Source organism: Lepidochelys kempii, chromosome 5 (assembly GCF_965140265.1).
Source record: "Lepidochelys kempii isolate rLepKem1 chromosome 5, rLepKem1.hap2, whole genome shotgun sequence".
Lineage (NCBI taxonomy): Eukaryota > Metazoa > Chordata > Testudines > Cheloniidae > Lepidochelys > Lepidochelys kempii.
The window spans coordinates 70,955,678-70,973,132 of NC_133260.1; the positions used below are offsets into that span (position 1 = coordinate 70,955,678).

Sequence of the window (17,455 nt, forward strand, 5' to 3'; positions counted from 1 at the left end):
TGCCAGTCTTCTCCCAAACCACATACCCAAAATATTATCCCCTCCACCATTTCCATCCCAACCTCCAATTCCCTTTAAACCATTAGAACTTCAGAAGCCAAGTGTGCCCAAAAATGTTCTGGAAGGGTACAAGACGCCACCAGGCAACCTTAATTCTGCATTAATGAAAATTTTTCTCAGTAGATCCTTTCTCTTCCCTCCACCAACCCTTCCATTTAGGGTGTCAGCCATACATCTCTACAATGGAAAATACAGATCTTCCTTCTGGGTGGTTTGTTCTTCTCCCTGTGCTTCTATTTGTTGTCTCAAAATACATTGGTACAAAATATATTCTAAAGAAAAATCAGGAAAATATCTCTCACTTATTTTAGGTGAATTAGGCCAATACAGAAACCCAAGAATGCATCTATTCTTTGCAGCGTGTGGGAAATTTAATCTAGATTCTCTGTAGCCACATTATGGCTGCTGTATCTGTACCAACAGCTTTTGCAGCAACCACAACTATGGCACCCACAAAAGGCTTTAGGTTCTGGGAACAGTTCCATAGGCTGGAAAAATCCCCCAAAAGCATGAGTCTCAGGTCAAAAGCCTGAGGTTAGGCAGATTTTAACCACCATTATTTCTTTAGTTTTCAGCTTTTCTTTTTTCTGTCACAAAGATTTTTCCATAGAAGCTATTCTGAAGTAAATAACAAAACAATAGCATGCTGAGAATTAGGGTTGCCACCTGTCCATGTTTTCCCATACTTGTCCCTTTTTGGAGCTAGCTGTCCTGGGAAATCTGTAAAGGTGCTCAGTAAACACCACCATCAGTTCAGTTTTTTGGGCTCAGGATCATCCCGAATGTCCTGTGTTTTGTTTTGGCTTTTTGGTACCTCAGTGGTGGCAACCCTAGAGAATGCCAGATTTGTGTGAAACTAAGGGGAAAAAACATCAATCCAATCTAGAACACAAACTCTCTTTTTAGACACCCTCTGGTGTCCCAAGTTCAATCATACTGAGTATTATTGACTTCTTACTTCTGTGAAGGGTACCACTAAAATCAATGGGGATGGCTCATGTTAGCATCAAACACGGTGCAAGTTTGTAGGATTGGGCTGTTATCTGCATCTCATGCAGGACGGGGTGTAATGTCAGTGATTAACAAATAGACTATAATCATATAAAACTGACATGCTTTTCCCCATGACAGCATTGGGGCTCACTCTCCTGCTTTTTTTTTCTAGTCTGGTGAGATTTGTTGTTTTTCTCAAAGCCTCAGCTCTTAGAGTCAGGGTGTCAGGTGACCAGACTCTCAGCTTGCACCTTTAAATAAACAAGTAAGATCCGAGCCCAGCTGTGGAGCAAAGTCTGAGCCCATCACCTGGGAGGAGAGCCCCCATTTCATTAGTTGGGATCATCAGTGGCCCAATCTGGGAGCAGGTGGGGCTGGCACAGGACATGTAAGGGTTTGGGGGGAGTGACAGGGATAGCTTGGTGGTTGGAGCATTGGCCTGCTAAACCCAGGGTTGTGAGCTCAATCCTTGAGGGGGCCATTTAGGGATCTGGGGCAAAAATTGGGGATTGGTCCTGCTTCGAGCAGGGGGTTGGACGCGATGACCTCCTGAGGTCCCTTCCAACCCTGATATTCTAGGAAACGGTGTCAGGAGCCACAGGGCTGGGTGCACTGGAGTTAGGGTGACCAGATGACCAGAACAAAATATCGGGACACATAGGGGGGGCAGCCACAGGCTCACCGCCCCCCGGGGCCAGCTCTAGGTTTTTTGCCGCCCCAAGCCAAAAAAAAAAAAAAAAGCTGGAGAGCTGCCGAAGCAGAATATCAGGACAAATGGCGTCCGGACCGTTCATCGCTCGGGCCGCGGGACAATCAACTAACTATCGGGAGGCCGGGGCACCCGAGCTGCTGTGCACCTCAGAGAAGGCGGCGAGGTGACCACTTAGTACGCCACGGGGAGCTCGACAAGAAACCAGGCGCCGGCAGGGGCAGCGCCTGCGCAGACGCGACCGGCTGTGGCGGGAGTCTTTCTCTCTCCCAGCCCCCCCCCCACCATCGCGGAAGGCGGAACTCGGAGCGCGCGGGCGCAGGCGTAGGGGGGGCCCCTTTCGTGGACGCTCCGGGGCCGCTGGGCCGTTGCTACGAGCCGGTGGCGCCGGAAGGGGTGGGGCTGTTTCCGCAGCGCTCTGGGACGGGCGCGTGCTTTGGGGGGTGAGGGTGCCGGCGGCCCAGCCTGGGGGGATGTCGCGTGCGGGCAGCGCGGTGCGGGCGGCCCCCGGCGGGGGCAGCGCGCTCTTCGCGGGCTTCCGCGCTCTCGGCCTTTACTCCAACCACCTGCCCCACGTGCTGCGCTACCACCAGCGCCACCGCGAGTTCTACCTGCTCACCGCCGCGGGGAGGAGCTTCCACACCTACAACGTGAGTGACCCCCGCCTCTCCCCGGCTCCCATTGCCCCTCCCCCGAGCGACCCCCCATAGCCCTTCCCGCCCCGCCGGATCATGTGGCCCCTCCCTCTCCCCCGCAGCGTGAGCGGCCCCCCGTGGGCTCCGGTGCCCACTCCTGTCCCGCAGCATGCGTGGTCGCCCCAGTCCGCGCCCCCTCTCCCGGCCCAGCCACCTGCACCTTCAGCAGGGGTGGGCAAAGTTTTTGGCTCGAGGGCCACATCTGGGTGGGGAAATTGCCTGCAGGGCCATCAGTGTAGGGCTGGGGCAGGGGTTGGGTGCGGGAGGGAGTGCCGTGTGTAGGAAAGGGCCTAGGGCAAGGGGTTAGGGCCGAGGAGGGGTGTGGTGTGTACAAGGGGGCTCAGAGAAGGGGTTGGGGTGCACAGTGCGGGAGGGGGCTCAGGGCAGGGGTGCAGGGAGAGGTGTGGAGTGCAAGAGCGGGCTCGGGACAGGGGGTTGGGGTGCAGGAGGGGTTCAGGGTGTGGGCTCCGGGGTGGCAATGGTGCGCACCAGGAAGCAGCCAATGGGAGCTTCGGGGGAGGTACCCACAGGCAAGTGCAGCACCCAGAGCTCTCTGCCTCCCCTCCCCCAGGGGCCGCAGGGACATGGTGCTGGCTGCGTCCCGGAGCAGCACGGGGCCCATGGCACCACAGGAGTGGCAATCCTGCGGGCCAGATCCAAAGCCCTGAGGGGCCGGATCCAGCCCGCGGGGCATAGTTTGCCCACCCCTGACCTACAAGGTGCCTTGTTTCCATTTAGGATTTTACAAGACTTGCAATAACTCCCCTCTCCCCCTAATCTCCTCCCCCACCTTTTTAAGCAGGGAAAAGTGAAAACAAAGCATAAGTCTGTGACACCCACACTGTGTATCCTGACAGGTTTCAGAGTAACAGCCGTGTTAGTCTGTATTCGCAAAAAGAAAAGGAGTACTTGTGGCACCTTAGAGACTAACCAATTTATCTGAGCATAAGTTTTCGTGAGCTACAGCTCACTTCATCGGATGCAAGTGATGAAGTGAGCTGTAGCTCACGAAAGCTCATGCTCAAATAAATTGGTTAGTCTCTAAGGTGCCACAAGTACTCCTTTTCTTTTTACTGTGTATCCTCCTGCCCGGAATCCCACCACTTCTCTGTTTCCCACGATCAGTATGGGTGCCATAGCACCTTCCTCTAGATCTGTGCAGATTTTCCTCTGTGCTGTAATGCTGACTCTCCTCAAATGCCCCACTTGGGCCACATCATCCAGAGAGTTAATCTAATCATACAAAAAGGGTCTTATAAGTAAATGAGAGTTCTTGGAATGCTTTGGAAGCAAAAAGCTACTAGGGGAGAGGGTGTTCTAGGTTTGATTTTTGATAAATTGGGAGCAACTGGTTGAGAATTTGAAAGTGGAAAGCAGCTTGGGTGAAATTGATCATGAAATGGTAGAGTTCATGATTCTAAGGAATGGTAGGATGGAAAAGAGTAGAGTGAAGAAAATGGATTTCAAGAAAATAGACTTTAGCAAACTCAGGAAGTTGGTAGGCAAGATCCCATAGAAAGGAAGTCTAAGGAGAAAAACCGTTCAAGAGAGTTGGCAGTTTTTCAAGCATTTATTATGCATTCACTGTGTAGGGAAGATAGGAAGTATGGCAAGAGACCATCCTGGCTGAACCAGGAGATCTTCAGTGATCTGAAACTCAGAAAAAGAGTCCCACAAAAAGGGGGATTGAGGTCAGATTATTGAGTATAAAAAAACTAACACAAGCAAAACACATGTAGGGGCAAAACTAGACAGGCTAAATCACAGAATGAGATTAAACTAGCTAGAGATTTAAAGGGTAACAAGAAAACATTTTAAAACTATATTAGAACTAAGAGAAAGGACAGGATAGACCCATTACTGAAAGAGAGGGGGAAAGACAGTAACAGAAAATGTGGAAATGGCGAAAGAGCTAAATTACTTTTTTTGTTTCGGTTTTCACCAAAAAGATTAGTAACAATTGGACATCTAACATAGTGAATGCCAGTAAAAATGAGGTAAGATCGGAGGCTAAAATAGAAAAAATAAATTAAAAATTACTTGGACAACTAGATGTCTTCAAGTTGGCAGGGCCTGATGAAATAGCTCCTAGAGTACTCAAGGAGCTGACTGAGTTGATATTTGAGCCATTAGCCATTATCTTTGAAAGCTCATGGAAGATGGGAGAGATTCCAGAGGACTGGAAGAGGACAAATGTAGTGTCAGTCTGTAAAAAGGGGAATAAGGATTATCCAGGGAATTATAGACGAATCAGTTTAACTTCAGTACCCAGAAAGATAATGGAGCAAATAAGCAATCAATTTGCAAACACCTAGAAGATACTAAGGTGATAACAACAAGGAGTCCTTGTGGCACCGTAGAGACTAACAAATTTATTTGGGCATAAGCTTTCATGGGCTAGAACCCACTTCATCAGATGCATGGAGTGGAAAATACAGGAGCAGGTATAAATACATGAAAAGATGGGAGCTGCCTTCCCAAGTGTGAGGTCAGTCTAACGAGGCAATTCAATTAACAGCAGGATAACAAGCAAGGAAAAATAACTTTTGAAGTGGTAATGAGAGTGCCCCTTTTCAGACAGTTGACAAGAAGGTGTGAGTAACAGTAGGGTGAAATTAGTATGGGGGAAGTTAGGTTTAGGTTTTGTAATGACCCAACCACTCCTAGTCTTTATTCAGGCCTAATCTGATGGTGTCCAGTTTGCAAATTAATTCCAGTTCCGCAGTTTCACGTTGGAGTCTGTTTTTGAAGGTTTTTTTGTTGAAGAATTGCCACTTTTAGGTCTGTTATTGAGTGACCAGGGAGATTGAAGTGTTCTCCTACTTGTTTTTGAATGTTATGATTCCTGATGTCAGGTTTGTGTTCGTTTATTCTTTTGCGTAGAGACTGTCTGGTTTGGCCAATGTACATGGCAGAGGGGCATTGCTGGCACATGATGGCATATATCACATTGGTAGATGTGCAGGTGAAAGAGCCCCTGATGGTGTGGCTGATGTGATTAGGGCCGATCTGGTGTCCCTCGAATAGATATGTGGACAGAGTTGGCACCGGGGTTTGTTGCAGGGTTTGGTTCCTGGGTTGATGATTTTGTTGTGTGGTGTGTAGTTGCTGGTGAGTATTTGCTTCAGGTTGGGGGGCTGTCTGTAAGCGAGGACTGGCCTGTCTCCCCAGGTCTGTGAGTGAGGGATTGTCCTTCAGGATAAGCTGTAGATCCTTGATAATGCGCTGGAGAGGTTTTAGTTGGGGGCTGTGGGTGATGGCTAGTGGCGTTCTGTTACTTTCTTTGTTGGGCAAGTTTTGTAGTAGGTGACTTCTGGGTACCCTTCTGGATCTGTCAATCTGTTTCTTCACTTCAGCAGGTGGGTACTGTAGTTTTGAGAACGCTTGATAGAGATCCTGTAGGTGTTTGCCTCTGGGCAATTGGAGCAAATTGGAGGGATTGGAGCAAATGTGATTGTATCTTAGAGCTTGGCTGTAGACAGTGGATCGTGTGATGTGGTCTGGATCAAAGCTGGAGGCAGGTATGTAAGTTTTGTGGTCAGTAGGTTTCCAGTATAGGGTGGTGTTTGTGACCATCGCTTATTAGCACTGTAGTGTCTAGGAAGTGGACCTCTTGTGTGGATTGGTCCAGGCTGAGGTTGATGGTGGGGTAGAAATTGTTGAAATCATGGTGGAATTCCTTGAGGGCCGCCTTCTCATGGGTCCAGATGATTATGATGTCATCAATGTAGCGCAAGTAGAGTAGGGACATAAGGGGACGAGAGCTGAGGAAGCGTCGTTCTAAGTCAGCCATAAAAATGTTGGCATACTGTGGGGCCATGCGAGTACCCATAGCAGTCCCGCTGACTTGAAGGTATACATTGTCCCCAAATCTTAAATAGTTGTGGGTGGGGACAAAGTTCAGCCACCAGGTTTGCCATGATGGTATCGGGGATGCTATTCCTGAGGGCTTGTAGTCCATCTTTGTGTGGAATGTTGGTGTAGAGAGCTTCTACGTCCATAGTGCCTAGGATCGTGTTTTCTGGAAGAGCACTACAGGATTGTAGTTTCCTTAGGAAATCAGTGGTGTCTCGAAGATAGCTGGGAGTGCTGGTAGCATAGGCCTGAGGAGAGAGTCTATATAGCCAGATAATCCTGCTGTCAGGGTGCCAATGCCTGAGATGATGGGGCATCCAGGATTCCCAGGTTTATGGATTTTGCGTAGCAGATAGAATACCCCTGGTCGGGGCTCTAGGGGTGTGACAGTGTAGATTTGTTGCTGTGCTGCTTTAGGGAGTTTCTTGAGCAGATGGTGTAGTTTCTTTCGGTACTCCTCAGGGGGATCAAAGGATAGTGGCCTGTAGCATATGGTGTTGGAGAACTGTCTAGCACCCTCTTGTTCATATTCTGACCTATTCATGATGACTACAGCACCTCCTTTGTCAGCCTTTTTATTATGATGTCAGAGTTGTTTCTGAGGCTGTGGATGTGGTTGTGTTCTGCACAGCTAAGGTTCTGGGGCAAGTGATGCTGCTTTTCCACAATTTCAGCCCGTGCATGTCGGCGGAAGCACTCTATGTAGAAGTCCAGTCTGTTGTTTCGACTTTCAGGAGGAGTCCACACAGAATCCTTCTTTTTGTAGTGTTGGTAGGAAGCTTCCTGTGGGTTAGTGTTCTGTTCAGTGGTGTGTTGGAAATATTCCTTGAGTCGGAGACGTCGAAGGTAGGATTCTAGGTCACCGCAGAACTGTATCGTATTTGTGGGGGTGGTGGGGCAGAAGGAGAGGCCTCAAGATAGGACAGACTTTTCTGCCGGGCTAAGAGTATAGCTGGATAGATTAACAATATTGTTGGGTGAGTTAAGGGAACCACTGTTGTGGCCCCTTGTGGCATGTAGGAGTTTAGATAGTTTAGTGTCCTTTTTCCTCTGTAGAGAAGCAAAGTGTGTGTTGTAAATGGCTTGTCTAGTTTTTGTAAAGTCCAGCCATGAGGGAGTTTGTGTGAAAGGTTGGGGTTTTTGTTTTTTGAGAGTTTCTAGTTTTGAGAGTTCATTCTTGATCTTCTCCTATTTGCTGTATAGGATGTTGGTCAGGTGGTTCCACAGTTTCTTTGAGAGTGTGTGGCACAATCTCTCACCACAGTCTGTGTGGTATGTTGATTGTAATGGTTTTTTACCGTCAGTCCTTTTGGTATGATGTCCATTTGTTTGCATTTGGAAAGGAAAATGTCTGTCTGTATTTGCACGAGTGATAAGTAACAGTCAACATGGATTTGTCAAGAACAAAGGAATGGTTTGACATGATTTGACAGGGGTGCTCTCAGAGAACGCCTGCCTACTAGATGGAGCCCTGTGGGTGTGACAGGTGGAGGACCACTTTGAGGATCCCAATTGGGCTTAGGCATGAGATAGGCTTTTGAGCACATAGACCAGGAATCCCAAACTCAAATCCCCATGAGGGCCACATGAGGACTAGTACATTGGCCCGAGGGCCTCATCACTGAAACCTTTTCATACAACAATACAAAAGTATAGTCAAAAATGAAGAGTAATGTAATATGCTATTAAAAGTCAATGTATTAACTTTTTAAAATCTGTAATGTGAAGAGGCATTTTAATAAAATATAAACACCTGTAACTATTAGGTGGTCAGTAACACTGATGTCTATCGACATGGCTGTAATGGCAGGAACTTTTTAAAGTAACTATTCGTACAAAATACGTTGCCACTTTTAACAAACATTCTTCCCAACTACTCACAGCAAAGAATCATACATGCTGAACTTCATACCTCAGACTTCTCGTCTAGTCCATGAGGCTCCGCCTCTGCACTGCCTCTTCCTACCCCTTCCCTGACCCCATTCCAACCCCTTCCCCAAAGTCCCTGCCCCATTCCAACCCCTTCCCCGAATTCCCGCTCCAGCCTCGCCTCTTCAACGTCTCCTCTCCTCAGTGTGCCGTGTCGTGTCGTCGTCCCCCCACTCCTCCCCCCTCCCCCCCCCGGAAAGTCCTAAGCACTGCCAAACAGCTGTGAGAAGAACTGGGAGTTAGGCGTAGGAGCAGGGAGTTGGCTGCCGGTGGAGTTGCCGCTTATGGTGGGCTGCAGGAATGGGCCGTGTGTTTGAGACCCCTGACAGACTGAGGCAGTTGTCCATGTGCTTGCTGGCAGAAACTTTGATTCCTGAGGGACTTTAATGGGGGAAATGTAGGCATATGGGGACTTAAGTGCCTACAGAATTAGATGGCAGCTGACCGTGTGTTCTGAGGATCTCAGTGGCCCCTAAATGTTGGATTCTGGGAGTGTCTAAAGTGGTAGTTAGGTGCCTAAGACATATGTGAATCTAGCCACCCAGCACCTTTGTACATATATACCAGCCCTTTGCAGATGTTTTGATATCCACAGAATTTTCTTGTGGATCTTGGCATGCCTTAAGGTTTAGGACCTGCTCCATGCTGGGGGATGCAAATCTTGTCTCCCAGATGAGATGATTATGAAGACGTTCAGTGACTGGGAGTAGTATTTGGCCCTGTCTCTGCTGGAGTTTTACACATTGGTTTCTAGTCAGCTCCTGCACTTTAGAGCCATGACGACCCTTTTGCTACATAGTTCTGAATTTGCAAATGCTAATGTTTCTAGAATGCCGGATTAGTATTTGTAGGAAATTCAGAGCAGAAAACTATTAAAGATCTATCTTTTTTTTTTTTTTTTACAGGTAAAGAAACTTGGTATAGTTGCTGTTAGTAAGTATACAGTTCTACATCCTGCAAATTACATTCCCCCCCCCCAAACAGCTAACACATCAGTCTACAATAGCCTGTGATGGGATGTTAGATGGGGTGGGATCTGAGTTACCCAGGAAAGAATTTTCTGTAGTATCTGGCTGGTGAATCTTGCCCATATGCTCAGGGTTTAGCTGATCGCCATATTTGGGGTCGGGAAGGAATTCCGCCCCCCCCCCCGGCATTTCCCTGTAGAAAATGGCAGGGAAGCAAAGGGAATCCACACGGGAGGGTGGGGGGTAACCATGGGTGCAGTTTTGGGGGGGGGGATTGCCCCCCTCCAAACAGAAGTGAGGCATGGCAGGGGCACACCATCCCTCCAGCCCCCATTCTGCAAGCGCAGAGCTGTCCAGCCAAAGGAGGCTGTTTTGGCTCCGCTGACTCTGCAGCTAAACACTGCTTTCTGGGTCCTCGTGCCAGTTGTGCTCCCCTTCTGTGTGCTGGGAGCCTTCCTGTTTCCCATTTGTGCAACAGTGAGTGCCTCCGATGGGGCTGGGTAAGGGGGAGTGAGGGGGGGAAGATGCAGTGGAGAAGGAAGTGGGAGGGGAATGTGGGAGTGAGGGGAGGAGGATGGAGAAGAAACGGGGATATGGGAATCATGGGGGAAGTGGGAGCCGGGCATGCAGCATCCCCTCAGCAGCAGCTGGAGCTTCCCCGTTAAGCAGGCCCATCAAACCCTCATCCTGACAAGTCCTGCCCCGCATACTCAGACTCCCATCCCACTGATTCCCCAACCAGCTGCACCTGGACCCCCACCCCATCAAGCCCCACTTTCCCAGCACCTGGGCCCCCCCATTGAGCCCCCCACACCGAGACCCCACCCCACTGAATCTGCTAACCCCATCCACCTTCCAGATTTTGAGTCCCTGCTCCAAAGCATGGGGCAGTAGAACTTCCAAATGAAACCATTGTAGGGGGAAAAGAATTATGATAGTCAAAACAATGTGTGTTCTAGTAATCTCATTCTTGGAAACAACTGAACTGTTTTAGCTAAAACTTTTAAGAAGTAGTCAACCTGAAGCAGATACTCAGCATGGAAAATTTCCGTCCAAATGGTTTAACGTTGACAAAGATATTAGCCAGTGAAAGTGGGGTTTTATATTGGGATGTGTCAAGCAACCTTAACTGTAGGCAGTGTCAGGAGCTCTCAAGACTTAATGACAAATACAAAAATAGTTGACACTTTTTTGTGTCACTTGTTTTATATGCTCCTGTCTTAACATGCATTCAGTTTTCTTAAGAAGGCTGTTCTTGGGCTGTAGGAATCTTGAAAATGTTATTTTTGGGTAGCTTCTGTCATGTATAATGCAGCCATATTTTAAAAGTTAATTCATGCCATAACTTGCAGTGTATCCTATATAGTTTCTCATTGTGTTCATTCTTAGGAAAACATTTCTTATAATTTAGCCACTTGTTGCCCAAAGACAATATTGGATAATTTTCTCTTCCTGATGTACCTTAATTTGTTGTTGGTAATTTGCAACCATGAATGTGTTGATACGTTGTAAGACATTCTTTTTTTATTGTGAAAATGGAAATTGTTAAACTTATTTCCCTCTTTATTCATAGGTAATGCTTTATTACAAGACATTACTTGTTTGGCAGCAGACAGAATGTTGGTCTTTGCTTCATATGGCAATCTTCTCCATGCTTTTGCCCGGAACAAAGAGGTTTTTATAACTTATTTATTGTGTAATGACCAGACACTAAGCCAATATTGATATGTTTTCTTACTTAAGTCACTTATTCATATCAATTATAATTTAATTTCACGAGTTTTGGGGACAATAGCCTCACAATGCTCAGCAATAACAACAATGGATAAGTTAAAATAAAAAAGGTTTAAGGACAAATTCTACAGTGGTTGGGCTGTGACACTTATAAAATAAAGAAATGATCTTCAGGACACAAAAGTTAAAATACAATTAAAACTGACAAAAAGGATTTGCCAAGTACGCTTTCTCAGTACCGAGGAAGCTATCATAAATGAGGATTAATAAAGGTGCATATTTACTAGATAAAATATAGTATAAAGTTGTGTATTAACAGGTTTCTGTTACAGGTAGTTGCTATCGTTCAAGTAATATACTAAAATATTACAATATGTGAAAAGCTTTTACTTAAATAATGTGTACTTTGAAATCATAGGTGGTTCATATATATGAGGGTCACAAAGGAGAAATTCGCCTTTTGCAGCCGTTTGGTGATCATGTCATCTCTGTGGATATTGATAACGTTCTTATTGTTTGGGATGTACAATCAGAAGGTGAGTCACTATTGCCTCATTCTGTAACTGTCCAAATTGTATCTGTGGTATGTGATAAAGGTAGTAAGCATTTGATAATGTAAGACAATTTGTTTAATGCTTATGGCAGAGTTCTTAATTTTCTTAAGGCAAAATAAAACAGTTGTTGCATTAGTGTTTGAAGTCGTGATCCTGCAGTGAGCTTCGTTGGTGGACCCCTGCACCCATTCAAAGCTCCATTGACTTTGGGAGGAGAAAGGGTTGGAGGAGCATGTGGGTGCAGAATTCTACTCTTGGATAACTGGTATCTCTTAACATTCCCTTTGTTCATGAGGGTTGTGATGAAAGAAGTTTGGTGTCATATGCAGTTCTAAAATTTCTTCAGTCCCTTTATCCTTGACAGTGGGTATGGCATGGAAATTGCTTGCTCTCTTGGCAGCAGAAAAAGATCAAGTGCCAAGTTTTTTAGTTGTCAGTAGCCTTTTGTGCTCTTGAGTGAATAGGTTTGAAAGGATTTGATTTTTATCGATAAATGTTGATTTCACCATATGTGCACAAACCAATGAAAAAATATTTCCATCAATGATGATTGCAAACTTACAGATATGCAGAGTAAGAAAAGTCCTGTTTGAGAACTTCTTAGAGTTTTGATTTAAGGCATTTACTTTGTGTATTTTGACATGTGGTGTTGACAATTTGTTTTAGTAGTTAAAAACTTTTTTTTTAATCTGTCTCTGTTGTCATGAAATAATTGTCTACCCCTGTTGCCTGACCCCACCCATAGTTTCTCACAACTGTGAAAATTTAAATAGATAATAGAAAAAAATTGCTTAAATATTATCCATCGATATTATAAAGGCTATTTGTGCCACATTTAAATAAGGTTTGATGGCTCACTGTTAGGTGGGATCGCACTTCGGTGGCTTAATTCTTTCTTTTCAAAGAATTGTCCAAATTTGGCATTGGGCAATGACTCATTAGCCTGACAGGTTCTCTTATGGTGGTCTGCGGCGTTTAACAATTTTTAAAATAACTACTATGCTTCTAAGGTGGCGTTCATGTATTAACAAGACTTCTTGTTATAATGTAAACAGAAGATATGCTAATCAAGTGAGATGTTCTGCTCAGAAAGCACAATAAGAATCCTTCATAATGAGATAAATCTGTTCTGCTGGAAAATATAAAGTAAGCTACATAACTTGCCATGAGATGGGTCAGGTTCATACGAGGTTTCTGGTGCTTTCAGGGAAGAAATCCCAATTGTGAGGACTTCTTCCACTTGTGCATGTAAAAGAGAGCCATTTTTGCAAATTTTAAAGAAATAATCATTCTAACTTGGAATTTTGTAATGGCAGCATAACTAACACAGTTTCTTATGTCTGCAGAAGAATACCTACAACTGACTTTTGATAAGGCTGTTTTTGCAGTTTCTGCCATTATGCATCCAAGTACCTACTTAAATAAAATCCTCCTTGGCAGTGAACAAGGAAGCCTGCAGTTATGGAATGTAAAATCCAAGTAAGATTATGTATTCTTTAAGTACATTTCACTCTCTAGGTGGAGCTATACTCCGAGTTTTAATATTTCCTAAATAAAATGTTCTCTTAATGCAGGTCTGTTTTTTCTAACTCCTTCAGCAGAAGAGCCCCTCAGTGTTGTTTTCAGAAATATGGGCAATACAGTTACCTCTCTCATGTGACTGAAAATGCTATTTTTCTAGCCAGGATTTTTTTGCTGTGAAGTAACAGGGATCATGCAGGTTTTTTCAGTAATGTTCCTTGCTTTCATTTCCCAACCCCGACCCCACTCAGCATTTTGGCTAGTTGTCTGTCTGATGAAGTACGGCAGTGGAAGTAGTTGTAGAACTCCTCCCCTTTAAAATTGTTGTCCAGCCACTGAGTGGGCCCATGAGGAGGAGGGAGATATGCCTAGCGTGGGTGACCATACAGCAAATGTGAAAAATCGGGACAGGGGGTGGGGGTAATAGGAGCCTATATAAGAAAAAGAACCAAAAAATCGGGACATCTGGTCACCCTATGCTTAGCTGAGTGTGGGGAGCAAGGTTTCACACCTGTGCAGCTGCTGCAGGATTTGGGACTGAGATCACTACTCAAATTGTGCCTCCTCACGCTCCACTACAGTAATTCAAGGTGGGGAAGAGACTTGCTGATTGGGGGTCCTGCCCTGTTGTTGATTCAACTTGTTTTACATTGCCCCAGTTTGCCAGTACAGGCATCTGAAATTGAAAACATATTACTGCACTGTAGAAGTTGTTGGGCTGGAGGGCGTTGTTGTACATTCCAGTTCTCCTAAGTGCAATTTTCAGAAATGACTTTGGCACTGAGGAGGCCAAGTCCCATTTACTTTCAGTAATCACATTAATACAAAAACCATAATTACGACTCATGGTTTTTATAGTAGCTGGTAGGCCTTTATCTCTCTCTTGTATGGTGTGCTGATTAGGTATGTGAATTCATATGGTGGCAAATCTCCAGGCTGCTCATCTGCACTCTTTCTGCCAAACCACAAAACTACATGGTGCCGAGTCCTCTTATACAGACTAATATGTTTTCTTCCCTCCTTCCTTGCATCCTTGCAGAGTGGAAACTCTGCTGTATTTTAGGACCTTCCATTCTTGTGTTAGACTGAAACAATAGCTGTGTTCGCTTGCAGACTTGCCACTGCATTGGGACATGTTTAGAATATCTTCGCAACCAGAGCTAGGAACTTAATTTTTTAAAATAACGTAAATTCTTTAAAGACTGTGCAGGCCAAATAAGTGTTAATCAGTGATTATATACAGTTTTAATGAGTTTGTTCTTTTTAGTTTGTTTTTATATGTATTTTAATACTTTAAAAATCTGGATTTAGTTTTAAGTTTCATTGTAATATATTTTGGTTTTGGCGCAATGGCCGATGGCTGAGTCACTATTAATAAGCTTGACTTAAGTGTTGGTACTCTAGAGTTGGAAATAGCCAGCTCATGGAAAGATAGAGTGGGAGACCTCATTATGGGTGCGCACACACTCTCTGTAAATGTGAAAATATATATGACTACAATTCATGAGAATTTACACTTGTCATGTAGTTCAGGGTTTTAGTCTCATAGCAGTTATACATTTTCAGTAATATCATTGCTCTTCTATTTTATTTTATTTTTATTCAAGGTAGCTATATGGTGCTATAGATGCTGTACAAAAACTACTAAAATAGGATTAAAATAGAATTTTTTCTTAAATTCCTTTTTAAACAAAGATAGAGTAGGTGATTGCAGTTTGAAATTAATGCTCTGCTTGCGCTTGTTTCAGCATTTTCACACTTGTGTGTAAACATAATCGAGAATTATGTTTTAAAGGCCTGATCTTGAGCCAGGTGCCTAGTTCAATGCTTACTGATTTAGATAATCCCATGGCATCAGTGGTAGTATTTGTGGTAATCCGCACCAGTTAGTGGGTGCAAGATTGAGCCCTAAATTTGATTTTAAGTGAATCTGCCTTGTAACCCAAATACAAAAATCAGTCAACTTTTTTTTTTTGTATAGCATGCAAAACTAGACATTTTGTTTCATTATTTGATAACTAATAAACACAGCCAAACTTTATTTTATCAAAATACTTTTATTGCTTACAGTGATGGTACATATCCTCAGTCATGTAGTTTAGTCACTAGTGTTACTCATGCACCTCTCATGTTTCAAGCATTCTGTAATCAGGGCCTTGTTTACAATTTCCTTTGCACTCAGTTTTACCACTGCTGTGCCTGAAAATGGTCTCATCCTGAAGACCGAATGCACCCAATATATTTTTTAACTTTTCCATATAAATGATTGTATTACCCAAATTTTTAAATTCCATATTTTTTTAATATATGCTGCTAGCCTTCATTTTTTGTCATAGTTCTTTCTAGATGTACTTGCTAGACATTCATTTTGACATAGATTTTTTTCTAAATGTAACTTTTAAAACACTTTCTTTTCACAGCAAACTTTTATACTCATTTCCAGGATGGCGTTTAGGGGGTGTGACAACCCTCGAACAGGTTAGTAGTTTTGTTAGTACATTTGTTTATAAAAGGTAAATATAGAACAGCAGTCAGTGTTAACATTCTTGTACAGTGGAATAGGTGCATATTATGTGCAGAGAGTACAGATAATATCCCTGCTCTGAGAAGCATACAATCTAGGGGACCATCCATGTAAACTCTTACTAACTCACATAGCTTTCTTAACTTCATTCTGGTTACTCCATTGAGTAAGGGCTACTTCGGTGACTTAAGTTTGTAGGGTATTGATGTACCGTAGGTCAGCTTAATTATGTTGCAAGTTTCTTGCTTCTGAAATTTGTTTTGCTTTAAGAGAAACTAGGTGGGAAAATCAAACGTTTGCCAAAATGAAAAGAACTCCAAAAAGAAAAAAATGGGGCTATTACAAACAAACTAAAAGTATTATACCAGATGGTATCATATAACATCGGCTGCTCAAGCTTCTGTGAACAATTTTGATTTCATATAAATTTATTTTTAATGCAACATGTTCAGTCTCACTTTAATGCTTTAGAATGGTCAAATGCTCAATTATAGATTAAAATAAGTGATATTACGTGGTAGGAAACGAAGTGTAAGATTTATTAAGTACCTGACTATAAGGTTAAACCATTTATTTTAGACCTAAATTTACTTTAATGTCATGCATATCGGGTGTTAACTTGCTGTACCTGTAACATATTGGTATAGGAAAAGCTTATGGACCATGAAGTGGGTTACATAGAACTTGACATAACATATTCCTTACAGAAACTGAGTTTGTGAAATGAAGCACTCAAGTCAGGAAATAAGATCCTTGTGCATATTTTATACTGTACAGGTTTTAGTTACGTATCATGCATACACACATTGTGTAAGACTGCCTCCCTTACATAATGCACCAGTTGCACAGTGAACGAGGAACAGATGTGAAATTTATTAGACTTTTTTCATAGAATATCAGGGTTGGAAGGGACCTCAGGAGGTCATCTAGTCCAACCCCCTGCTCAAAGCAGGACCAATCCCCAATTAAATCATCCCAGCCAGGGCTTTGTCAAGCCTGACCTTAAAACATATTTTGAACATATTTAAAAGAAAACTTTTATCCAGTACAGTTATCTACCAAAAAGATTTTTTATTTTTTCTAGGAAAGTTTTTAATTGCTTAAATTTATTTCTTAAATTATTTTTATGCTAAATTTAATGCATTCCCTCCTGTTAGTTGAATATCCATGGACTCCCTCCTGCCACACTACACATTGTTGCTCCTGTGCACTGAAAGCTGAATTGCTCAGAGTTATAATGAAATCAGGTCAAATCAAGTGACTCAGTAGTTTTATTCTGAATTGATGTTGTGTAATTTCAAACATAAGTTTTTGGCTAGAATGGAGCAGAATCCCTGCCTAATTTGCTAAGAAGAAGTACCTCATTTGCTTTGCAAATTCAACCTGTGCACTGAATGAAGCAGTGATGTTGTAATAATAAGATATGTAGTTAAAGAATATATTAATGCATGCAGAAGAACTTATTTTTAATAGGAAAAATACAGAAGGATGGAGAGGAATCTGTTTAATTTCTCTCTCATCATTGAACTGTCTTTCACAGGCACCAGCAGTAGATGTAGTTGCAATAGGTCTCGTGTCTGGTCATATCATTGTGCACAACATTAAGTTTGATGAAACACTGATGAAATTTCAGCAAGACTGGGGTCCCATCACAGCAATATCTTTCCGTACAGGTAAATTCTAGCAGTTTGATTAGTCATATATGCGGATCAAATTAAAACAGTAATATTAATTGAAAAGTAGAAAAATTTAAACACATTTTTAAGCTATTGTAGGCACAAAACTTGGGGTTGTATGTCTTGGGTTTTTTTAAAGTTTACAACGGCTAATAGTAATAAACTTGTGATATTTTCTTTATATAGTTGGAAAAATTGCAAATCTTACAGGGGAATGTTTAAAATCTGTGTACTGCA

The 17,455-nt window shown here is 43.4% G+C and overlaps 1 protein-coding gene across 1 annotated transcript in view; it reads left to right on the top strand.

The window, feature by feature from the left end:
- Positions 1–2,156: 2,156 nt before the first annotated feature.
- Positions 2,157–17,455, top strand: part of WDR36 (WD repeat domain 36) — a 51,736-nt gene continuing 36,437 nt past the window's right edge. Inside the window, exons 1-7 of the mRNA XM_073344678.1 lie at positions 2,157–2,412; positions 9,147–9,174; positions 10,783–10,883; positions 11,362–11,479; positions 12,844–12,976; positions 15,439–15,496; positions 17,083–17,215. Coding sequence (XP_073200779.1) covers positions 2,236–2,412; positions 9,147–9,174; positions 10,783–10,883; positions 11,362–11,479; positions 12,844–12,976; positions 15,439–15,496; positions 17,083–17,215 — 748 coding nt within the window. The 5' untranslated portion in view covers positions 2,157–2,235. The remainder of the gene's footprint in view (positions 2,413–9,146; positions 9,175–10,782; positions 10,884–11,361; positions 11,480–12,843; positions 12,977–15,438; positions 15,497–17,082; positions 17,216–17,455) is intronic.